This window comes from Ursus americanus, chromosome 1 (assembly GCF_024610735.1).
Source record: "Ursus americanus isolate L20-20 chromosome 1, mUrsAme1.1.p, whole genome shotgun sequence".
Taxonomy (NCBI): Eukaryota; Metazoa; Chordata; class Mammalia; order Carnivora; family Ursidae; genus Ursus; species Ursus americanus.
Window position 1 is genome coordinate 47,071,827 of NC_142127.1, and position 26,734 is coordinate 47,098,560.

Consider the following 26,734-nt stretch of genomic DNA (forward strand, 5'->3'; position numbering starts at 1 on the left):
AAAAGGAACCCGGTCCTATTTGCATAGAAAGGTTGGTCAGTGATATAGTGAGGCTACTTAGTGGTCTTGTTTTTGCTTCCCGGTAAATAGAGAATTTAAGATTACATTTTCAGTATCCTGCCAATTTCATTAATCACCCAGCCTTTCTGTCTAATTGATTTTAAGAGCTTTCTTTATTCATGGACAAAAATAGCTTTTTTTCCCCTTTTTTTATTACTACAAATTTGTACCTCTTAATCCCCTTCAACGATTTTGTCATCCCCGCCCCCCATCCCTCTCTTCTCTGGCAATCACCAATTTGTTCTTTGTATTTATGAGTCCTTCTGTTTTGGATTTATTTGTTCATTTGTTTTGTTTTTTAGATTCCACATGTAAGTGAAATCCTATGGAATTTTCTTTCGCTGTCTGACTTATTTCACTTAGCACAACACCCTCTAGATCCATCCATGTTGTTGCAAATGGCAAGATCTCATACGTTTTTATGTGGCTGAGCAATGTTCCATTGTATGTATACGTACCACATCTTCTGTATCACTTTATCTATTGATGAATACTTAGGTTGCTTTCGTATTGTAAATAATGCTGTAGTAAACATAGAGGTATGTATATCTTTTCAGGTTACTGTTTTTTTGTTTTCTTTGGGTAAATACCCAGTAGTGGAATTATTGGATTGTATGGTATTTCTGTTTTTAATTTTTTGAGGAACCTCCATACTGTTTTCCACAGTGGCTGCACCAGTTTGCATTCCCACCAAGGGTTCCCTTGTTTGCACATCCTTGCCAAGATTTGTTATTTCTTGCCTCTTTGATACTAGCCATTCTGACTAGTATGAGGTGATATCTCATTGTGGTTTTGATTTGCATTTCCCTGATGATTAGTGGTGCTGGACATCTTTTCATGTCTCTCTTAGCCATCTGTATGCCGCCTTTGGAAAAATGTCTATTCAGGTCCTCTCTGCCCATTTTTTAATTGGATTTGTTTTTTTCTTTTTTTTGGATTGAATTGTGTAAGTTCATCATATATTTTGGATGTTAACCCCTTATTGGATATGTCATTTGTAAATATCTTCTCCCATTCAGTAGGCTGCCTTTTTTTGTTTTGTTGATATCTTTTGCTATACACAAGCTTTTTGTTGTGGTGTAGGCCCAATAGTTTCTCCCTTTGCTTCCCTTGCCTGAAGAGACAGATCCTTAAATATATTGCTAAGATTGATGCCCAGAGAGATTACTGCTTATGTCTTCTTTCAGGTGTTTTATGGTTTCTGGTCTCACATTTAAGTCTTTAATCCATTTTGAGTTTATTTTTTGTTTATGGTGTAAGAAAGTGGTCCTGTTTCATTCAGTTTTCCCAGCATCATTTATCGAAGAGACTTTCTTTTTCCATTATATGTTTTTGCCTCCTATGTTGTAGTTTAATTGACCTTGTAAGTGTGGGTCTATTTCTGGGCTCTCTTTTCTGTTCCAATGATCTATGTGTCTTTTTTTGTGCCAGTGCCATCCTGTTTTGATTACTACAGCTTTGTGATATATCTTGAAATCTGGGATTGTGATACCTCCAGCTTTGTTCTTCTTTCAAGAGGAAAGCTCTGTCTCATATTCAGCAAACCACTGCTATATTGGTGGTTCAGGCCTTTGATATCATTCAGTTGCATTGATATATCCTACTTATATTTTGCAGCTTCCCTGTCCCCCCAAAATGATTACCTGGTTTTGCAAGATCAGAAGCTGGGAGGACAGGAAGACAGGCTTGATTAAAATCAGGAGCTGATGATCAAAAGTTAACTGCATAAAGATCAATTCTTCTTTGTAATTAACTCAGCAACTCAAAAGATAAATTCTCTATCCTACTTAGAAGATAAATAATGTATAAGGATGTATCACTCATTTAAAGGCTATGGTTTGATCACTTGTCCTATTAGTATTGAAAAATGGTAAACTGAATTGTGAGTTCCCTTCTGAATTTTAATATATGGAAGTAGCAGTAAGGAAAGGGGGTAATTGTTTTCCTGAATTAAAATATCATCATCGAATTTTCATCACTGTTTAATTTAGAAAATTTAAATCTTCACTACCAAACATAATATAAAAGTTCAGCCTCACAGATACAGGACACATTGAAAAGCAGTTACTCACTTTATGACTTTCACTCAAACATTATAAAATTGGACAAAATGAGCTTTTTATTATACCAATTACTAATAATGCTCTGATTATGTTTAATAAGAGTGACTTAATTTTGTCAGTGAATCAAAAACTCTGAATTGCAGTGGATAACTGGAGTCCTTTCAGAGAGAAGGCAAAGGGGTCTTCCTCTGATGTTGGGTTTCCATTTGTGGGGTGTTGGAGTCTGCAGTATGATCAGAGCATGGCAAACTAGGATTTTGTCTTGGGAGAAATAAAAGGTGGCAGAGGGAGTGGCGACATTTGGGGCTTGAAGGGCTTATAAGAACTACACAGTCCCACTCCTGATATCACAGATGAGCAACCAGAGGGATTACCCACTGTCACCTAGCTGGTGAATCGCAGACTAAGGCCTGACAGTCGGGCTCTTGGGTCCTTTCTGAGTCTCTCTTCCTTATAATGTGTTTTTTTCAGGGGTTGGGAAATTAAGAAACGTTTATTTCCCTACTTCTAGATTGGCTTGCCTCTCATAAAAGTGGTGTTCTTCATTAACATTGCAGGTATTTAGCTGCTTTGCAAGTGTCTGATTTTTCCACTTTTCTACAGCATTCTCAAATAATGATAGCATGATGCAGTTTGTTCTTCTAATGTATTCACTCATGTAAAATATGTGTCTTTCATGGCCATGTATGGTCATATCTAGATGGAAGAGTACTGGCAGATTAGGAGTTTAGGAAGCATAGAACTGGTTATACTTAATATGTTTGGATTCATGATTCATATAATGTGGCCTGTTACTTGTAGGTTTTCAGATATAATGCATAGGTATGGTGACAAGGTAACATTAAAAAACATAAGAAAAATCAAGCCTAAAGTGCCCAATATTTTTGAGAGAGAGAGAGGAAGCTATGGCTCATCACCCTTTTCTTATATAATTCCTTTAAAGTGTTCTCAGTAGCTCAAGACAAATTCATTTAGAAAAAAATGACTTGTGAAAATCCTGAAGGTCTCGTAGGCTATACTGTCTCAAAGGATAACCCTTATTCTCTTCCCATGGCTATGGATTATCTGATTAAAAATTGTATATCACTACCCTGATGAAGAGTCTTCCCTCCTCAACCTTAATTAACTCTATGGTTTTTGGATTCTTGGAACTAATTTTGGTGTACGTTAAGGGCTGGGGAGGATAGAGGTAGGGATGTATTGAAATGAAAATCAGATACAGTTGATGTGACATTGCACGTGCTGAACATTGCTTATTCAGTGAATTAGATTTAAAAGAACTCATTTCTTAAGTACCAGGGCTCTTTCCAATGTGTGTATCTGTTGCCATACGTGCAACAGATTGGTCAGGAAGAAGACTAAGCTGCAGCAGGAATGCAGCTCAGAGACCCAACAATACAGTGCCTTAAAGATCGAAGTTCATTTCTACCTCATGTAACAACCCCAGTATAAGTGGCCTAGGCCAGGAAGGCAGCTCTGCTCTATGTGGTCTTCAGATACTTGGTATTTTTCATTTCGTTGATTTGCCATTTTTGGTGCAGTGATTCTCAAACATTTTGGTTTCTGGTCCCGTTTATACTTATAATAAGTATACAGGATTTTAAAGAGTTTTTTTTATTAGTCATATCTATCAATATTTATTAGGAATTAAAACAAACTTTAAATACATTTATTAGTTTATTTAAAAATAAAAAGAATAAATCATTACATGGTAACACAAATAGCATTTTAAGAAAAATAACTATATTTTCTAAAACAAAAACTAGAGATTTTCACCGTCCTCTGTAATATATGGTTTAGTAGAGGAGAGCTGTATTCTCATCACTACTGCTACTTTCAGTCTGTTATGATGTGTTAAGATACCTAGGAATAAGCCTAACCAAAGAGGTAAAAGATCTGTGCTCTGAAACCTATAGAACACTTATGAAGGAAATTGAAGATGGCACAAAGAAATTCACAAACATCCCATGCTCATGGATTGGAAGAACAAACATTGTTAAAATGTCTATACTACCCAAAGCCATCTACACATTTAAGGCATTTTTTCACAGAACTAGAGCAAACAATCCTAAAATTTATATGGAATGACAAAGGACCCTGAAGAGCTAGAGCAATCTTGAAAAAGAAAAGCAAAGCTGGAGATATCACAATTCCAGACTTCAAGCCATATTACGAAACCAGAGTAATCAAGACAGTATGGTACTATCACAGAAACAGACACACAGATTAATGAAACAAAATAGAAAACCCAGAAATGGACCCACATCTAAATGGTCAACTAATCTTTGACAAAGCAGGAAAGAATATCCAACGGAAAAAAGACAGTTTCTTCAACAAGTGGTGTTGGGAAACCCAGATAGTGATATGCAAAAGACTGGACCACTTTCTTACACCATACATAAAAATAAATTCAAAATGGTTGAAAGACCTAAATGTGAGATAGGAATCCATCAAAATCCTAGAGGAGAACACAGGCAGCAACCTTTGTGACCTTGGCCACAGCAGCTTCTTACTAGATATGTCTCCAGAGACAAGGGAAACAAAAGCAAAAATGAACTATTGAGACTTCATCAAGATAAAAAGCTTCTGCAGAGTGAAGGAAACAGTCAACAAAAGACAGCCTTCGAAATGGGAGAAGATATTTGCAAATGACATATCTGATAAAGGTTAGTATTCAAACTCTATAAAGAACTTACCAAACTCAACACCCAAAAAACAAATAATCTAGTTAAGAAATGGACAAAAGATGTGAGTAGACATTTTTCCAAAGAAGACATCCAGATGGCTAACAGACACATGAAAAGATGCTTAACATCACTCAGCATCAGGGAAATATAGATCAAAACTACATGAGATACCACCTCACACCTGTCAGAATGGCTAAAATTAACACAGGAAACAACAGGTGTTTGCAAGGATGCAGAGGAAGGGGAACCCTGTCACACTGTTTGTGGGAATGCAAACTGGTGCAGCCACTCCACAGTATGGAGGTTCCTCAAAAAGGTAAAAGTAGAACTACCCTACAATCCAGCAATTGCACTATTAAGTATTTACCCAAAGGATACAAAAAGACTGATTTGAAGCAACAAATTCACCCCAGTGTTTATAGCAGCATTATCAACAATAGCCAAATTATCCGCAGACTGATGAATGTCCATCGACTGATGAATGGATAAAGAAGTGGTGTGTACGTGTACACACACACACAGACACACAGACACAGACACACACACACACACACACACACACACACACAGTGGAGTATTACTAAGCCATAAAAAAGAATGAAATTTTGCCATTTGCAACAACATGGATGGAGCTAGAGAGTATAGTGCTATGTGAAATAAGTCAGTGAGAGAAAGATAAATACCATATGATTTTACTCTTATGTGGAACTTAAGAAACAAAACAGATGAACATGGGGAAAAAAAAAGAAGCAAACCATAAAATAGACTCTTAGGTATAGAGAACAAATTGAGGGTTGCTAGAGGGGAGGTGGGCGGGGAGATGGTTGTTAAATAGGTGATGGATATTAAGGAAGGCACTTATGATGAGCATGGGGTGTTGCAGTAAGTGATGAATCACTTAATTCTACTCCTGAAACAAATAATATATGTGAACTAACTGAAATTTAAATAAAAACTTGAAATTTAAAAAATCTGTTATGAAGTGTTTTTTTTCTTTGGTTGAAGTATTAGAAGAAAATCTGGACCTCACAGTTATGTAGTTGGAAAAGGCAGAAGTATCCTAACAGTGTTTTTCAAAAACTGTAATATTATTCTTTAATACTACACCAAAACTCAGGGAGAATGTCAGTGAACTCTTTGTACTTGATGACATTAGTGCCCGTTAATCTGTCTTTCTTTTTTACCCACATTTGACTCTTTAACTTGATGCACTGGTCATTTGGAAGTTATTGGTTTACTGAGGGGTACAGATCTTACAAATGTTGGCATGTCATTATAAATACCAAAAATATATATTTTTTAATGTTTTCACTGATCTCAGAAACTTTTAACTAATGGGAAACTGTTAGGAATATAATAGACTATATGAATACCAAAATGCTAATATTTGCTTGAAAGCTAGAATTTTATCTTTGGCAACAAAGACTGTCATTTGATTTTCTTAAAGTAACAGACTCACTGTGTGCATTTTCAAGAAAATGTCTACGAATACTCAAGTCAGAATAACCAAGTCTTTGTGAGAAAAATAAACGGCCAAATTTTCACTCACATTTCATTAAGTTCATTGTTTTGCTTTTCATGTTTTCTCCACCTTCATATTATTGTTTCTCTCTATCCTGAATAAATGTTAAAGATAGGAATGAGAAGACTTTTCTTATGTGATAATACACTTTTATTACCAGCTCTGCGTTCCTGGTGGGGTCTAGTCACCTCTCGGAGGGTGTGCGGCACGTGGGTATGTGGCCTGCATGAATCCTTGTGAGCAACCCACAAAACTCTTACCTTTTATTAGTTGCTAATTGGAACAACAATATGCAGCCCAACTTTTTGGAGTAATTCATGTTTTCACAGGATAAAAAATGAAGATTCTCGCCATGTCTCCAGATATGTCCATTGGGGGATCTTAACAGTAGAGTTCTCTTTCTCCCTCTCATGTGGTTCCAGCTCCTGCTTTTGTTCTCTTTCTTTCTATTTGGCAAAACCGTATCTTAATCATGAAAGCCAGCTTTTCGATTTGAAAATATTATGCAGGGAGATTAATGACTCACACTCAGCTAGGATCTGGTTGAAAGAAGCTTGAATTCCGGTTCTCAGCCACAATAGTCTGTTCTCTTTCTAGCATTTGTGAGGTTTACGGTTAGCATCTCACACAATAACGAAATGACAGGTGGATCAAGCATTGTGTGGACATCAAGAAGGGGCCTCATAATCACGAGTTTACTTTTTTAGTCACTCACCTCTTCTGATCCACATGCTCGTATTTGTAAGTGCTCTCCTATATCCTGCTGCCTTCTTTGTGCTTAGGACGCTCCTTAGTAGGTGACAGTTAGGAAAGTCAATACCAAAGAACATAAAAACCACACATCAGAGATACTTTTTCAGCATTGAGAACCAATTCATAGACTATATACTTTTCAAATAATCTGGAGTTCAGTGGACAGGAAGACCCACCAAAGTGTATACAAAATGATCTCTGGAGGCAGAAAACCAGCAAACGAGTGCCTGAAATGTTGATCAAGAGGCAGGAGGGTAGAGGGGGGGAGCTGGCATGCCAGACACGATGCCTTCTGGCTTCAGCTGCTATGGTACCTCCTAGTGGAGCTGCCCTCTCCCCCCTCACCTTCCAACCCTGGACTGGGGCTCTTTTTATGTACTGTTCCTCTACATCCTGTGTTTACCCTGCTGTAGCCTGTTGTAGTTGTTTTGTTTATCCAGGACATGGTAGGTTTCCAGAGAACGGAGAACTTGTCTGTTGTATCTTCATGCCTCACAGAATGCCTGATTCATGGTAGCCACTCACTAAATACTTAAAAGAGTGAGTGAGTGAGAAGGATGCAATAATATTAGCACCAAGATATCACGCCAGAGGCAAATTGGTTTAGAAGTGGTAAGGAAGAGGTTGATGGGGATCTTCATCGTGAGAGTAGGTGAATAAGTAGCAAAGTGATTGATCATCATTGTAATGAATGCAAGATTCATTCTGTGTTATTTGCTCATCTCATTATTTTCCTCTTTCTACTTTCTCTTAATTGAGAATTTATAATTAAATTATTAATAATTTGTATATACTCGAAATATCACCGTCAACATGTAAATACTCTGAAGGTAGCCTCCACCCACGTGTGATCACAGCCTCCACCCACATCCTCACCTCGGTCTGTTCCCACAAAATCCCAACTAAGAATATACCAACCTCATATTACTGAACAATCAGATTTACTTCAATTTCTCATTTCTAGGAAAAGAATTGTACTGGAAATCCATGTGCAAATGCCTTACATATGGATCTAATTAATTTTTTTCAATAAAATTTGTGTCAAAGGATATGCTGATTTTAAAGACCAATGACTTTTTAGGAAAGTTATTCCAGTTTGTAGAGCGTTGATTTCCTTATATACTGCTGACCCCTTTAAATATTTTGCAGACTCAGGTAAAAAAATACTGTCTAGTTCTAACCTGTAATTTTTATATATGTTTTTGGTCACATATAGTTTTGTTTAGTATGTTACCTGTTTATATCTTCTCCCTGTTTTTCCCATTAAGTATTTAAATATTTTAAACAATTTTTATGGCCTTTTTATATATTAAAGATACTAATCCATTGCTGTATGTTATAAATTGTTTCTCTACATTATCTTTTAACTAATTTTGGTCTTCTTAGTAGCCACTCTCATTGGTCGCATTCCGAAATTCTACACTGGCCTGCACATTTCTCTCCCCGTATTGATATTTTCACCATTTTCCCCTCCGTCTAGGTCTTTCCACCTCATTTTCTTTCTCTTTTCTTTCTTTCATCTGGTTTCTTTATTCTTGATTTCTTTTCCTATTATCAGTCCATTCCTCTTTGTAGTGATTCTCACTGGGTGTAGGGGAGAGTCTACATCCAAATCCTTGGGAGGATGGCTTTTTTATTCTTTCTGTTCCCTGCTCTTGAGAATTACAGCCACAGTCACTTTGGGGTATGTGTGAAGTCCGTCAGCTGAGCAGAGGCAGAAAAAGTGGAGAAACACTGGCTGGAAGGTCATAGAAGACATGGAAATGCTACTCAACATTGCTCTTCTCTTTGTTTCAGTGATTAAACCCACATAGAGACCTGGTGGCATCAGGGCCCATCTCCAAGGAAATCCTTCTATTTATGTATGCTTGGCAGATCTGCAAATTATGTTCTAAATTGATTGCTGAATGTGCTGAAGGCACAAGCTTGACCAGGTCTTGACGACCAGCATCTTTTTTAAAGCCCGATCAATATAAAAGGCTGCTTTCTTTATTTAATGACATGGGGGTCAAGTCTAAATTACATTTGGACATCACAAGAGCTTTCAGAGTTAATCAGATGGGGGTCCTTCTAGGGAGGGGTCACTACTCTGCTTTGCAAATTTATAGTCACATATCTGCTGACCCAGGAAAGGAGGAAAGGGTACGGTCTTGCATTCTGGGGAACACCCCAGACTGTTCGCCACTGACCAGCAGCACCCTTTGGCCGAGAGACTTCTAGCTTCATTCTTTTCATCCCAAGCAATTTATTTATCAGTATTTTTACCCCTAAAGCATGAAATATTTCTATGCATTCTGAGTAATTTTACAATGTGTATTAAAACTATATCTTATTTTGAATAGATTTGATTTCATATTAATTCATTTAAATCATACAGTTGAAGGTTTCTAAAAAGAATTTGCAATCTTTATATAATAACATTATTAATATAGATATTAACATAAAAAATTGCACATAAAATGAAAAATAAGCAAAGATGTTAAGAGACAATCACAGGTGCTGTGACTAAACTTTAAAATTCAATCTCAGCTTCCCAAAACCGATAACACGATCATGTAATTCTCATTTGGTAAAAGGAAACATTCACAGAAAGAAAATATTTTTTTCACCTTGAATTAAATTTTAAAGGAAAAATATCATGGAACTTACACATTCAACTTAGGGTAAAGTAGTGGTAACCTTTCTAATATAAATTCATTACAGACATGGAAGTACTTTCGTCATGTTTATTTCTTACAATAAATCCTCAGTATAAGCCAAAGATATAAGGTTTAAGGGTCACTCAGTGAAGTGTTTTCAGGGTAGTTTCAGTGAAATTAGTTTCAGTGTAGTTCAGGAATCTAGGTTTCTGGAATTTTAAAACAATCTGAGGCTCTGTATACTTGGTACTTAACCTATGTGGAGGCCAGTATGTCTCTTAGAATGTATTCCTTGACTGTTAATTGTCACAGCTGAGCTTTTTGAAAGCCATTTAGGAGTTTGGATAGAATCAGTGAAAAGATGAAATTTTTCCTCTAAGATGCTGTCTTCGGGTATAAACCCATAGAACTTTCACATCTTTGATAAGTCAACAACATTTCTTTAATACTTTGTGTGATTCATCTTCTTTTGTTAAATCAAAATAATTATGAATTCAAACAAAATACTATTCCTTCAACTACAGGTACCTCCTGATTCTTGAAAGAAAAGTGTATGTGTGTGTATGTATATTTATATTTACATGTAATCATTTAACACTCGCCTGGTGAACCAGGTATTCTTTTCTCTGGTCTTTTGCTTCAAACTCTACTGTTACTTTAGGCTTATAGGGACATGAGAACCATGAGTGATCTGAGATAGCCTACTTGCCTTGATTTTTTTTTTTTTTTTTAAGATTTCAGTTATTTTTAGAGCAGTTTTTTGTTCACAGTAAGGTTGAGGCGCAGATACAGAGATTTCCATATACCCCTGCTCTTTGCACATGCATAGTCTGTCCTGTGATCAAATCTCCCACCAGAGCAGTCCGTGTATTACAGTTGATCAAGCTGCACCGACACATAAACACACAAAGTCTGTAGTTTACGTTAGGGTCCAAAAGACTTGGACAAAGCCTCCTGGATTTTTGATGATTGATCTATCCTCGTGATAGGTGGCATGGAAACTGAAAGGTAGATTTGGTGGGTTTTTTTAACTATTTTTTAAGGAGTACATCAGATGGAACTTTAAAAAAACAAAAATAAGACCAAACCTATCTTATTCCAGATGGTAAAGTAAGATGATCCAATCTCACCTATTTTTGTTAGTTCCGTTCATGATGAAACCTCTACAGAGCAGCAGATAAAAGAACACTTCTCCTGACCCTTAAAAAGCCTTCTCTACTTTTCTCTTTAAAAAAAAATCAATAGTTATACACACGTCTTAACGTATATGGTCAAAATGCAGATGAGGACTATGGGACGACCCCCCTCCCTGCCCCCCACAGCACTTCTGACCTCCATCCTGGTGCTGGGGTTGGGTTTGCTTGGGGGAAGGAGAGCCACAGAAGCCTGTCGTGGGACACCATGTTATTGATGGATACGCTTGCTGCGGACTTGTGTCTCACGTGACGTGTCTGACAGCAGATGTGCACAATATAAAGAAAAATCCCGTCATACATTGTGATTTAGGTGGACAGTGTTAGAAGTCATTTCTTATCCACAGCATTATGGTCTGTCTCGGTTTTGTTCAGATGTTTCCCGAGTCTTCTTAAGTTGAAATTAGTTGATGTGGAGTTTAACAGCTTTTAAGCACGTATAAAAAATTGTCCTAAGATGCTGTGTCAGCTCTGGCTGTCACGACAGAATACCAGAGACTAGATAGCTTAAACCTCACACTTCTGGAGGCTGGAAGTTCCAGATCATGGTGTAGCAGGCTTAGGTTTCTGCTCTCTTTCTGGCTTGCTTGTCTTTCTGATAGCCATCTTCCCACTGCTGTCGTCACATGGCCTTTCCTTTGAGCATGAGAGAAAAAGAGAAAGAGATCTCTCACCTCTTCTTCTTATAAGGCCACCAATCCTTTCAGTATAGGGTTATGATCTCATCCTCATGATCTCAGCTAACCTTAATAGCCTGCTGAAAGCCCTATCTCAAGATACAATCACCTTGCGAATTTAGGGCTTCGACATATGAGTTTTGGGGGGAATACAATTCAGTTCATAACAGATCCCAAAACAAACATGAATTGATATAATTTCTGTTGACAAAGAAAAAATTGGGAAGTAAGCTTGAGGGATCTTGTCAGTGATTGATAAACATGGTGCTCTTTTTTTTAAAGGGAGAGGCCTGATTACCCATCTTTACATGTGGGTTCTTTTATAGATTAGACAGGATTTGGAGGCCCTTTCTAACTCGAAATTCAATTTTTTTAATGTAATAACTCAACTGGGGTAATCAATTTCAAATGCCCATGGCGTTTTCTTTCCTTACCCATTCTTTGTACCCAGGGTACCTACCACAGGGAAGGTAAAGTGGAAGGATCTGGCTGGCCTGCATTTGAATCTTAGTTTTTCTACTTATCAGCTATGTAGTCTTCAATTAATTATGGTACCTCTTTGAGATTGCTTATTTGTCTATACAATAATTAATGAGACTTGCCTTGATGCATATATTAGTGAGAATACAGGCTATGCTGGAATATATATATATATGTTTTTAAAGACAACCCAGTAGCTTAGATATGAGAAAAATGTTAGGAATTTGTTCATCTCACACATATAATCGAGAGGGAAGCAGACTAGGGCTGGCAGGAGCCCTCTGACACCAATCTCCACAGAAACAGATGTCAGGGTCCCAGGTGATTGCTCCAGTTTTCATGAATTCCCTCCAGTAGGAATGGAGAAAGGATGAGAGGAACTCATTCACATGAACTTTTAGGGGCACCATCGTGCAGTAGCACACATAAATCTGCTCACATCCCTCCTACCAGAGCTGAGATAATGGTTATATCAAATAGGGAGGTTGGTTGAGAAGCAATGTCTCTAGCTAAGCATTGTTTTACTAGCCATTTCTGCCTCAAATTGTTTATTATAAACATTACAAATAATTCATTAATTCATTCAGCCAACAGTATATTGTGGAATATTGGAACAAAGGGCTTAGCAGGGTGCCTAATACCAAGAAGATGGGGTCACCTTACTTTCTCTGCCCACCTTACTATTCAAAACATGGTCCCAGGCCCGTCTGTATTGTCTAGAAGCTTGTTAAAAATGTAGAATGTGAGCCCCAAGCCAGACCTGCTCAATCAGAAGCTGCACTTTACAGTTTGAGAAGCTCTAAGCCAGCATGTTGTCTCTTACGGTATCTGCTGTGGCAGTTTGAGCACTTACAGTGTTGTTGTAGAAATTAAATAAGATCATATGTATAAAATACTTTGAAATCTGTGAAGTCTTTCGTAACATGATTTAAGTGTGTGTGTGTGACAGGGAATAATGTGAATCTTAAGGTACCAGGATGACAAGATTGGAGACTCCTTGGGTTTTTAGATTTTCCAATCTTGAAAATATGGCTTGATATTGTAATGCCATGTGAGAAAAGCATATCTATTTCTGGAAAATGGGCTTGAATTGCCATGTACTATTCTAAGCACAGATTTTATTATTATTATTATTATTATTATTATTATTATTATTATTATTATTAAGGAAGATGCTAGACCTGTCATTCTAAACTGATGGTTTTCAGTGTATTTTTAAAAATCACCAGTGTTGTCTTTTTGATATGTAAATAATTCAGCTTTTTATGTTTTGAATTCTTTACTTTGTGTGATGGAATATGCAGATTTTAATATCAAATAAATGTGGAAATGATTCTGAAAAAGATACCTAGAAGCATGGAAAAGGGAAAAATTGATAAATTGATTTTAAGAAAAGATAGCTTCATGGTATCAATTCAAATAAAGGAAGTTATACCTAATAAATTAAATTATAAGGAGCTAATTCAGATTCATACACCAGTGTTGAACTATAAAAAATTGGGAAAATCGCCTTCTCATGGACTTAAGGCTTCTAATCTGTAATTGAGAAAGATGACATTTGTATTTGTGCTACCTGTCTCATAGGGTTGAGGAGGCACATAACATGAGATCCTAGAAACATGTGGTATGCATATAGAAGGGATATTCACATCGAGTGTTGTCAAAGTGAGAGGTGTGTGTAAATATGCATGTAAAAGAACTTCTCATTAAATTGTTTGTCAAATAAGCTTGCAGGCTGAGCTAGGGCTCTGCCAGCTCCATCACATTCAGGATATCCAAGCCTTTTGTTCCTGTCTCAGGTGGGCGGGGTCCACCGAGAGAGAGAGAGAGAGAGAGAGAGAGAGAGAGAGAGAGAGAGAGAGAGAGACTCATCCCATATTTCTGCAGGTCAGTCAAGTTTCGGCATGTAATAGAAACAGGTCTAGGTGGTGTACATCTGAGGCACAGGGAAGAGCCTGCGTGTGAGGAAAAAGCCAGAGAAGCCAAGAAACTCACAGAGGAAGGAAAGCTCTAAATAATGGATTTTTCTAGGTCACTGGGAGTCAGACGTTTGTTCTCCTTCCTGTGACTGGAAGGAGTGGCCGCAGTGGGACAGATTCCCACTGCATCTTTAGAGGCAAGCACACACATGCCCTGTAGGCTTGGGACTGATAGATTCGGGAAAATGCTGCGAGGTTTGTCACAGGCCTTGCATTGAATTCTGTATTCCTTTTCATTAGCGTTCAGTAAATGAATGCTGAACTAGGTGCTGGGGGCATAAACATATGCATAGAACATACCTTCCCCCCCCACCACATTCCCCTCCCTGGACTTTCAACTAATTGTTGAAATAATAAACAGCTTTATCAGAAAAAAGGTAAAAACTAACATTTGTACTATACTTTAAAGTAGATTTGATATGTCATACCCACATTTAAAAATTATGTATGTATGTGTGTTTAATTTATTGATTAAAAATAAAACTATATATGTTTATATCTGTATTAAAGAGAAAAAAAGACCCAAAGTGGGCTATACATGAAATGTTAATAGCAATGAAAATACACATTATTTTTCATTATTTTCTGTGTCTTCCTCAAAGGACATGTGTTCATGTGACTGTGACGACAGCACATTAAACTTTTGAAGCCTCCGAAGTATTTTTATACATGCTCTCATTTGATCGTCACAGGCACTCTGTGGGCTAGGTCAGTAATACACATCAAGGTTACAGGTGAGAGAAATGGAGGAGACAGACGGGCAGACAGCTCAGGTGCCCGGGATGTTACATGCAGTGAGGTTGCGTGATGTGTATGGCACTGAACAGGTAACCAGCGGCAAAGCCAGGAAAAAGGAAGGCGAAGCAGTAGTGCTTTAATCAAAGGAGAATGGTTTAGGGCAGAGAGTGGCTTTTTATTCAGTCTGACTCCCTAAACCAAGGCCTGGTTCAGTTTTTATTAGACTCAGAGACCGGGGGCACCATAGTCACATTTGGGTTTGAGACCAGAGAGTGAGTTTGATTTCCGGCTCTGAGACTGCCTAGCTCTTTAACCTGGAGAGTTATTTCCAGACTCAGGGCCTCACTTTACCTATGTATAAGATGAAGCAAATACTACTAGTTATTATAAGGATAAAATGAGTTCATATGCGAGAGCCTTTAAAAGTGTATGGGGCAGTCTTAAGCTGAACAACTTTTTAATTGGTTAGGTAAATAACAGATCATGGAGAAAAGCCCTAAAAAAAAAATTAGCGTATGGACATAGGGATGACTGAGCAAATATTCACTAGCATCGTCATCTTCCTCCTCATCAGTGCAGGGCTGAGGAGGAGGAGGATGGGGTGACAGGGTCTCTATGGCTCTTAGGGAGACAAGGACTTTACCCTACTGCAGCCAGCAGCAACTTTTAGTCTCATAGGGCCTGGGACAGGGTAAGGAAGGAGGTTAGGTCTGTAAAAATATATCTAACATGAATCTTTCAGTGATAATATCATTTCGAGATGCATAAACAAGGACTGGGTGAAGGATAGATGATGTTTCTCAGTAAGAAACATACAGATGTATACCAAATGCATCTAGACAAATGCCACAAAATGCTGATAACTGTAGGTCAGAGATACAAAAGAATAATAAAGCTAATCCAGTAATATGAGAGAGTTTGTGCTGGTATCAATGGATTGTTCAGCAGCCTGTTTAAATTTATACCAGTCTCTCCCCACTTCCTATAACTGTTTGGAATCTGTGTGTACCCTTCGCTGTTCTATTTGATTTTACAGTGTTGTAAGGCAAGTGACTGGTGTCAAATTAAGAGTGATTGTTTTGTCTTTAAAAGACCTTGACCATGAGTTGGGGAGTGGAGTGTGCTGTGGGGGTTAATTCCCTCAGGCCTGGAATTAGTCTGGGCTGTTCTACTGAAATCAGTATCCCTGCCTGTTACTTAACCACTGGTCATCAAAGCATGAAAGGACTGATTGATAATGTTGCTTTGCAACGTTGGGTTGGAGGAGTTTCAGAGTAGTTTGTACCAACTGTCAGCATTGTTTATTGATAATAGTGAGATTGATGATTTGCCTCTGGTTTAAGTGAGACCCCCTAAAAGGCTCTGCTGCAGAGGCTGGTTACATAGTGGGAAGGTGTCCATGTAACCAGCAAAATACAGAAAACACCAGTGGGGACTTCCTCCCAGAAGTAGCCTGAAATACTACTGATGTGGGAAATAAAGGCAGAAGAAAAATTATTAAATTTCCTTACTACCTACAGCCCATTGGCAAGTCCCGAAACAGGCAGAGTGACCTTCCTCTAGGGACTCAACTGCCTTGATGTTGACACTTTGCTAAAGGCAAAAGGCAATCCTAGCCCAATTCCCCCCACCTCCCCAGGATCCTGTAAGCCTACTTTAACATATAAAATTCTTTTGGAAACTTCCTTGTGTTGGCAATGATCCCTCAAGCATATGGCCCACCGATATACATCTGAAGAGTCTTATGACTAAGGTTTTATTAGACGGTAATTAATGACCTCTTCCCAACAAGAGCTAGCCCCCTCAAGGTCCTGGAAACCTTGCTTCCAAAATTCCTTGGAGAGTTAGACTATCCCTAACCCCCTCCCAACTTGAAAGTATATAATCAGCCACTCCTCATGACCCCAGTGCAGCTCTTCCTGTCCACAGGTCCTGTCTCCGTGCTTTAATAAAATCACCTTTTTGCACCAAAGACGTCTCAAGAATTCTTTCTTGGCCATGGGCTTCAAACCCTCACGTCTTTCCTACATCACTACCAGTTGAGTTTAGAAGATTACCCAGAGAGCATGTATAATGGAATACTAATTGCTTTAATATCCTAATTCTAGTTAAAGTCCTTCAGTTCTCATACAGGTAGATTATTGAAATCCCAAAGTATTGGGGACAAGAATCTGTCATAAGCATCTCTTATCCTGCTTCATTTCCAAAACACGTAAAATGTGTTTGTCTTTTTTTTCAGACGCCCTGGTTGTGGAATACAAGGCACTGCTGGTACAACTACCCCTATCAGGTAAGGAGATTTACACATGCAGGGTATCTTCCTTAGGTCAGGCTCATGATTTTAGGCCCCTGCCCCCACCTCTGCTGCTTGATACAGACTTAGCCTAGTTAAGGGAAGTAGCTTGCATTCTCAGTGAAGTTCAGAATCAAAGCTCAATTGCTTTAGCAAATGGAATAAGCTGGAAGGTGCATTTGCTGAAGAGTGAGATACAGTCCGTTCGATAGTTGGGCGATTCCTGCTTCTAACAGCTATCTACATCTAATGACTGCAGAGAGCCTGAAGACCTGAAGCCGGCAGGAGTCTATCTGGACGGCAAGCACACGGAGTTCAGGCCACTTTGTGGACTTAAGAGCCGCCTCTAAATATGTAAATCAAGCACCATTTCCTTGAGGATAGAAAAATGGGCTTGTATCATTACACTAGACTTCAACCATCATCAAATATGAGATGAAAATTATATCCCAGGAAGGGAGCATTTCAGATCCCCACCCCCGACATACCTTTGCCTCTGTCCATGAATACAATAATATTAGCATGCGTTGTGTTCCTCAGATCAGTTACCATCTGAATATCATAGCTGGGTCTTTTTTTCTAGTAATTTCTTAACTGAAAAATTTCTAGAATTTCTAGTTTAATTGGAATATGTTATATAAAAGAATCAAATACAGCGATGTATTTTGGTGACAAGATACAGGGACATACGTTATGATAGGCACCTTGGATTTTTGACTTTGCCATCCGTTCCTTGGGTTGTCTTTTTAGGGGCATGTGGTCTTTTTGGTATGTATAAAGTTACTGGGAGCAAGCATGCTCTGTATCTTTGTTACACTCTGTTGCAACAGGCTAGGGACTGGTTTGGAAACTCCTTGGGCTGGTTCAGGGCTAAGGACACACTGAAATGGAATTCCAGTTTGCATTTTCATCTCTTTCATGTAGTTTATTCAGATTAGAAAAGAATGTAAACAAGCAATAGGACATGGTTAGAGAAAGCTGAACTTGCCAGGGCTTTCTGATAGAGACTGAAGCAACGTCAAAACCAATCGCTTACTGTGCACAATTGCAATTCTCAGGCTCAACTGCTGTTTTACCATCTTAACTACTTGGGATGTTGTCATTACACCTCTCTTTGTGTCCTGTAATGGTATACCGGGTGGAAAAATCCAAATATATCTAGAATTCTATTTATAAAAGCACATCAAAGCCTCCTAGAAACCGTAACTCGTATGTTGGTGTGGCAGCTGCTCTAATCCACTGCATTTAGGAGGTAAATTCTGTCCTATGAACAACATTGAGACAAATGTCACATCAAATGTAATAGCCATGCTTCTTTATAACTATAACATAGTCTGAAATAACTTTCACGTTTATGGCTGGAGCTAAGGAATTGCTTTTTTCTGGGATAATTAGTTGCTGGGACAGGGGCCCAAAATTATAGTTGCTGACCGTTTCACAGACAAAACTAGAGATTTAACATGAAAATTTGAAGGTCTGGTAGATAGTTATGTTTAAAAATAAGAAACATTGGGGTGCCTGCCTGACTCAGTTGGTAGAGCATGTGACTCTTGATTTCGGGCTTGTAAATTCAAGTCCCATGTTGGTTATAGAGATTACTTAAAAATAAAATAAAACAGGGGCGCCTGGGTGGCACAGCGGTTGGGCATCTGCCTTCGGCTCAGGGCGTGATCCCGGCTTTATGGGATCGAGCCCCACGTCAGGCTCCTCCGCTATGAGCCTGCTTCTTCCTTTCCCACTCCCCCTGCTTGTGTTCCCTCTCTCGCTGGCTGTCTCTATCTCTGTCGAATAAATAAATAAAATCTTTAAAAAAAAATAAAACAAATCTTTAAAAAATAATGAAATAAAAAATAAGAACATCATTAGTATAGAAGCAAAGCTACTGTGTGTGGGGATTCAGATCAAGACTGTCTTCTGCTGATAAGACATCATTGCTTATAAATGAATAATTTGGCATTAGCCCCCAAAATCTAGGATCAATTCATGCTCTCTTATAGGAATAGTGGTCATCTTTGATAAACACCGTATTCTAATAAAAAAAAAATCAGCTCTTTCTTTTTGTATGTGTGGGGAAAAAATTGAACAACATGTAATTATTATGTATGTAATTAAAGTGCATTGTGGGTAGCTATGTCTCCATAAATACATAGATTACAGTTCAGAGTCAGTCTTAGGGCTTAAATATGCTCATGAAGCATATTTATTATGTCTTTAGCATGTATATTAAATAATTGGACAGATATTTAGATGAGAGTAGTGGTCTGTTGCAATTTTATTAAAGGCACACTGCTCTTTGTGTCTGAGTATATATGTAATTTATTATATGATGATTTTTATATACATGTGTATATTTTAAGTTTAAAATAACGAAAAGTGGTCTTTAGCTGGGCCACTTTAGTTTGTCTTCAAGATCCCAAGTTGGGAATGAGAATCCCTAAACATGGTAGTCACAGAGCCTCACTAGCTGGAAGACCTGTGATTGACCTTTCAACCCAAACTAACTGATGGCAATTGCCTGTCAACTATACCACCTAGAAAATGATGGTACTAATTTTGTAGAATTTTTATGAGAGTCAAAGAAATTAACATGTAGGTAAGCTTTGTCAGCTGCAGAGCACTCCACGAATACGGTAGTTTTGTAATAATGATGCTCTCTTATGAACTCTGTGGTTTCTAGATGTACTCTCACTTATCTTCATAGCCCTCCATGGCTTTTTCCAGGTGATAGTGCAGGAAATCTCTTTAAAACTGAAATTTAACCTTGACTCCAAGGGACCTGAAACCAGTGCCCTATTTTCTAGATTCATTGCCGCCATATGTCTGACCTGATACCCTTATTGCTAATGCCTGCAAATTTTAAAAGAATAATTCAGTGGAAAATATATTCTCTCCAGGGTGGTGCTGAGTTTGATAAACTCACTGATGCTCATTGTCTCTCAGAGCTTGGGATTGCTGGTGGGACAGTATCCTGTCCCCTTACTGTTGCCAAAGATCAGTGGGAGGGGCAATTGTTTTCTTTAGTGCCAGTGCATAAAGTTGGTAAAAGTAGTAGTTAAGTGAGTGCCAGCTTCTCATGAAAGTCATTTGTTATGCTGCTGTTGGTTCACAAAACATTAGCGTTTCAATTGCAGTTACTGTATATACTGTTACATTGTGGGTAGCGTGGAGATGATGCATTTCAAAGGTCTTTCATTCATTCTGGTAAAGTAAGACATTTCGTTATAGCTCGATAAACAAAATAAATATTCCTGACTTCTGCCTCTCTGAGCCTCTCTCCATTCCTGTACCTCTAAGGTAGGTGTCAGCTCCATTTTACAAAAAGTAAACTAAGGCCCAAATTTTATACCTACTGAGCTGTGGAGCTGAGACTTGATCTCAGATTTCCTGACTGGGGGCCTAGCCTGGTATTTCTTGGCAGCCTTTTTGTCCCTTTCTGTCTTTTAAGAAATATTTTTGAATTATCTTTTTTGATATTTGCAATGTACAGAACATTTCCTAATAACGAGAAAGCTCTGATTAATGCAGAACTTGAAACTCTGCCTCCGTGACCCAACTGGCACCCCAGTTTCTATCAGCTACCTCCCTTGCTCCTGTATTATGGAATCTCACAGCACTTTCCAGGGTTATTCTTTTTGTGTATGTGGGTTTTTTTGTTTTTTGTTTTTTTGTTTTTCAGGTTGCCTAAGGAATCTTACAGATACTTATATCAAGGAACCATAAATCCTGTTGTTAAAATAAATAGTGAATTGGGTAACAAATGTTCATAATCACTGACACTTTTTTGGTTGGGGATGAAACAAAACTTAATGCCATCAAGCTGCGGATTAGAGGCATGCTTCAAAGCCCTTCTTCTCCACAGAGAGAATGGGGCTAGAATTTGTAGAGGGGCAAGACCATGTCACTTTTCAGTACTGAGCTTGAGATGTTTGGGACACAAATTGGTTTCCTATTAACTATTAATCTTTCCTTTTTTTCTTTGATCCTCAGCCACTCACAACTGACCTTCACTATTATTACATCCTGGAGCTGTCGTTTTATTGGTCTTTAATGTTTTCCCAGTTCACCGATATCAAAAGAAAGGTAAGAGTGGTTATGTTGTAAAGTGCTTGCAGATACGTGTCCTTAATGGCTCTTGCCAGATGGGTGTAGAGTCTCCAAGGCACTCACTTCTGTTCTCTGGCAGTGCTGGCCTGGTACTACTTTCTGCATTGCTGTAGAAAGTTCCTTATTTTGTTTGTGGGGCTTTATATTTTGTTCACATTGGCTCTTCCCTCCTTCCTCCCAACCTAGTGTTCTTTTCTCCATGAAAAAATATATCAACGAATCCTAACAGCAGCAATTTTCTCTCAGTCTGATTCACAAGGCCCTCTGTTCTTCAGATTAAATAAAGAAGAAAAATTGTATTTGTAGCCCCTGGGAGAGAGTAAATTCTCAGTGTTCCAGCTCCACGAATGAATTTTTCCTTAATTAGAATTATCTAACATCAAAAAATACATCATGAAAATACAACATTGCTACATGAACTGTGACAGCCTCCACCTGTCCCCTTCACTGGACTGACTTTTGCTGCAGGCGCTCTTGAACTCCTAAGTGTTCAAATCCACCCCGACCAGCTCTCATTCTACCAGCTTCTGGGAAGAATAGGCACTTCTGGTTATTTACTGCTTATCATTTTTCCATCATACCATTTTCTCCAGACTCCCGTATTTGGATCATTCCTTCAGAGTCCTCGTTGATGGCCTCCAGCCCAGTGCCTCATGTGCTCATGTTTGTGCGCACGGGGTCTAGTTCTGGATGACAGGGCATCATCTCCCGGGATGACCAAGCTTATAACCTTCAGCACTACCAGCCATAACTCATGTACCAAGAGCTCACAAATGTTTCTCTTTGGGCCTGGATTCTCTCCAGGTGCATACTTCCACAAATCTACGCATAAATAATAGTAATATGTTCTTTATATTTATTTTATCATTTAATCCTCCCATCAACTCCAAGATCCAGTTGAATCGTTTATTATTTATTCTCATTTATGAATGAGGAAACTGAATTTACATGCAAAGTATTTCTAGCTGAAGACATGATCGTCTGCTAGTTCTCTGCTTCTTCCAGTAATCCTTATAACCGATAGTCACATAAGCTGGCGTTTTCCTTTGCTCTCCTCTTTGCTTCTCCTTATACTTGAACTCTTAATGTCACTGACACATTTAGTTGGAGTCATCTCCACTTTTGTTTAATCTATTGTAATAGCCTTTTAAATGGTCCTCCTATCTAAATAATCATTCTTGCCTGTCTGCCACCTAAGAAGTTATATTTCTAAAACCTTCAAGACAAAGCCAGACTACCTAAGTAGGAGTAATATTCAGGGTTGTCAACATGATTCAAAGCTACTTCTCCAGTCTCATCACCCCCCTTCCTCTCCCCTGACACACACATACGTCCTAGCAAGAGTATCTTCTCATCATTGTTCAGATATAATTTTTTTTCATGCACCTTTGTTTTTTTACAAGACCTTACCTTGGCTAGAATATATCCTGTTTCCTCCTCCCAAACCTGACCTAGTCCAAAAGTAATCTCTTCTTTGAAGGCTAATCCAATTCCTCCAGGATTTTTGACCACTCCTTCCTCTGGGTTTAGTTTACAAGTGCCCAGTGTGTACATATTCTATTTTTTAACTGTATTTGTAGCCCCTGGGAGAGAGAAAGCTCCGTATTCCAACCCCATGAATGAGTCTTTCCTTAATTAGAGTTATCTAACATCAAAACACATCATGAAAATTCCTAAATGAACTGTGACCTGGTGGCCTGCCTTCTGTCCCTTCCCTAGACTTGAAGGGTGAAAGAGCAAGATATGTTTGTCTTTGTACCATGGCCATCAGTGCACCTGCTGGTGATGGGGGTCAGTAAGTTTAGGGCAGGTGAATAAACGGGACTAATCAGAATGTCTTCTGACTTACTAATGGATATCTTCCAGATTCCTCTGGAAACAACTCTGTGTTGTCAAGGAGCACAATACCGGAACACTGTAACTTCCTTGGTTATATCAGTAAGCTGCCAAAGCTGCTAAATTGCAAAGTGGCACCCAAATGGCTGCGGAAGAACACGTACGAGTCCGTGTCCCTCGTACTGCAGACCCTTTCCCCAGGGACATGCCTGCCACTGTCCCCCAGCAGAGGCTCTCTCAGCTGGCACGAAGCTGTCTTTCCTTACCTTGTATGACTGCACAGCCTGCATGAGATGTCTGTTGCTTGATTCTCAGAAGGAAATGGTCCCTGTGAGGGCTAGAGCTTGGCAGAGGAGATAACTCCTTGACAACGATCATTTGTGGTTCCTTCCTCATTGTACCATGCTGGGTCACTTTCTGGAAATGTTTAAAGATCCCTCAGTCGTGGTATGCCAGTCAGATTAGATCTCATCTGTCTTACGTGAAGAGTCTTCTTCATTCCTGTATTTAGTACTTGTAGACTGATCATGTCTACATGATCATGCTAGGCATGGTGCTAGGCTTATTGTGCATTTACTTATTTATTTTTTAAACCTTTAATTGTGGTGAAAATGCAAAACATAAAATTGTACCATCTTAACCATTTGAAGTGTGCAATTCAGCAGAGTATTACACACATTCACATTATTGTGCAACCAGTTTCCAGAACTCTTTCCATCTTGCATAACTGAAACTCTGTACCCGTTAAACACTAATTCCCCATTTTCCCCTCCTCCAGCCCTTGGCCGCCACCATTCTTTTCTGTCTCTATGAATTTGATTACTCTGGGTACCTCATATAAGTGGAATCATGCCATATTTGTCATTTCGTGGCTGGCTTTTTCACCTAGCATAATATCGTCAGGATCATCTGTGCTATAGCCTGTGGCAGAATGTCCTTTCTTTATAAGGCGGAGTAATATGCAGTTTATTTCCTTCTGAGGAGCACTTTTTCCCAGGTAGCTACAGAAAAAACCTGCATACAAAAAGGTTTGAATATTTTCCCATTTTGTAGCTGGGAAAACTGAGATACAGTGAGTTTATGTAAATTTTTCAAGGTTGTGCTATATGGGAATAAATTAGAGCCCAAGTTTACCCAGCAAGGTTCTGTGATTCACTCTGAGATTAGGCATGTAAACAATTCTTGCATTATCTTGCCTCGCCCTGCTCCTGACATTAGAGAGGTAGTAATAAGCCTTTTGCAGCTCTTTGCCATTTTATTGGTTTCTCTTTTGCTTAGCGAGAATTAGGTATGCCATCTAGAGTCAAGTAGATTAATAAAAGCAAGATGGGAACTGTACTCGGCTCCCGGGAGCCTAGTCCCAGCGAGACATTGCTATACCCAAAGTCACCAAACCCCTTCCATTTGCTCGAACTTTCTCAGTGTGCATGTAACGTGTGTTTTCAGTGAGCCAAGAGGACTCATAGAGTCTTCATTCTTTTAAGTCAAATGACCGTTATCTAATAGTTATCATAAGGGGATGATTTTCAAGGGTTGAAGTGTATCATTTTGTATGATTTTAATATATCTTGCATCAATGTGGAAACCACCTGTATATAAAAAGGGTAATTTTACAGTGAAGTTCAAGGAATTGATCTCAAGCCTATACATATTGTCAATGTTTAGCAATGAAGTCTCCATTTTTTTCTTAGTCAACACCAATAGCTTGTTTTAGACATCTGGCACCTCCCCCTTCTTCAGCTAGTCAGAGTCCCTGTGTACATTCCTGGTGCAGTTGGTTTATTCCTCTTTGTTGCACAGAATGGGAAGTTAGCACTGCCAGACCTGTGTATTACTCAGCACGGGTTTTAATAAGATAGGCCTTTTTCTCTGTTGCCATCTCTCCTTAGTGAATTGTAGCTCTTGCTTTTTTCCTTTGCATCTTGCTGACTATCACTGCAGGTCCTTGAGCGTTCCCTCTCCATTGCTCTAGTGCTTGGAGGATCTGCTCTTCCATCCATCAGCAAGGCTTAATCCAATATCCTGGCTGCCAAATACATTCCCTTTCTTGTATTATCCCTACCAACTATTAACTAAACCCTATCACAACAGCTTGCCTCCTAATTATGAAATAGAACTGTTTGAAGACACCCATTGACAACACAGTATGGAAGGTTTCTCATAGGATTATGAATAGAAAGTTATAAAGAATGTTTCTTTAGTTTTCCTATTAAATGACAATGAACTTGAATGGCCATTTCAAGTGGAGGCCAGGATTTATAAACGTCGAATCTGAATGCATGCCTCAGACTGTTAAAATCAATAACTGAAGTGAGGTTTAGAAATCATTTTTTGTGACTTAATGAGTTTATGAGACTTTCTAAAGTGGCTTTTATATTCATAAACGCTTTTTCTCTAGAAGTGTCCTAGTATTGCCAGCCTTTTTTTTCCTTAGTTGCTCTGTTTCCAAATAGAATGTGGTGTTTAAAATGCCTCTCTCTTGATCCTTTCCAGGGTTGGTACTTATTTGATGAGTGATGAGATACATTATTATTAACCTTCCTGTAGGGAAAGGACAAGCCCAGATGTAGTCATTTGGTATATAATGGACTTATAATTTAAATATTCTATTATATGCTACCAAGATATTATGAGGATTTTACCTTACTTACCTTTTTCTCTTCTTCCCTCCATTTGTCTCTCCTTCCATCCCTTCCTGTGTTCCTTGCTTCTTCTGTAAGAACAAAATTGTTAAGGTATCTTATTAAAACAACAGGTACATTCTCAGTATTCAGCATTATTGGAAACATCTTTTATATCCCAAGGCTCAATTTTTATTAAAATTCTGTTCTTTAGCACCTGTTCACAATGAGTATTTCTCCTGCATATCTGAATTTTCCAAGAGAAACTAATAAATGTGTTGGAGCCCAGAACAGCTTGCTCGCATCTAAGCCCTATGTCCCTTTTAACTAAGCTGCTGTTTGGCCTGAAAGCCTGGGCCCTCGGCCAGTAAGCACTGCTTGTGTTCGGAGTCCTTTGTAGGAAATCATCCATGGCCGAGTTCCAGGGCCCAGCTGGTGATATCAGCTTATTGCTCTTTTAGTCTTTAACCTGCAAGAAAAACTACATCCTGGAAAAGATTCCTCACAGAGAGAGGAGTTTAGCAAGAAATTTATTGACGGGCTTGTGTTTGCTCTCTAGTAACTTCTGCAGGGGATAACTGGCACCCGTTCCTCCGAGTAGGGGCTTGCCACGTTCCAGATCTTTCCTGCTTCAGTTAGTTTTAAGGTGAAAGAGAATGCGTGCAATAATCTCCCTTATAAGGAAGCAGGATGGCATGGAATTAAGTGAAGTAATATCCATAAAAACTGCCTGGTACAATGCTTGACGAATAGAGCTTAGAACATTACCTAGCACATGATGACCAAAATTTGGTTGAATCAACACATAGCGCTAAACCCAGCCAACAACAACAACAAACCCCAAAACAATTGGTCACAAATTATTATATTTTTGGTCAATTAAAATTAGCAAAAATAATTAAGAAGAAGAACTAACTTAAGGTTGCCAACCTTTTACTTTGCCTAGTAAGGAAATTTTAAAAGCACCTACTACTTACCACCCTCAATTCATAAAGGAAGGGAAATTTTAACATTTTAAAGGAGAAAGGACACCTTGTAATAAAGGACAATCCTTTAAATTTATCTTTATGAAAACATTATTTTTCTCAG

General features: G+C 38.6%; 1 protein-coding gene across 1 annotated transcript in view; it reads left to right on the forward strand.

The window, feature by feature from the left end:
- Positions 1–26,734, forward strand: part of CERS6 (ceramide synthase 6) — a 293,290-nt gene that overhangs the window by 198,217 nt on the left and 68,339 nt on the right. Inside the window, exons 5-6 of the mRNA XM_045780449.2 lie at positions 17,031–17,081; positions 21,072–21,164. Coding sequence (XP_045636405.1) covers positions 17,031–17,081; positions 21,072–21,164 — 144 coding nt within the window. The remainder of the gene's footprint in view (positions 1–17,030; positions 17,082–21,071; positions 21,165–26,734) is intronic.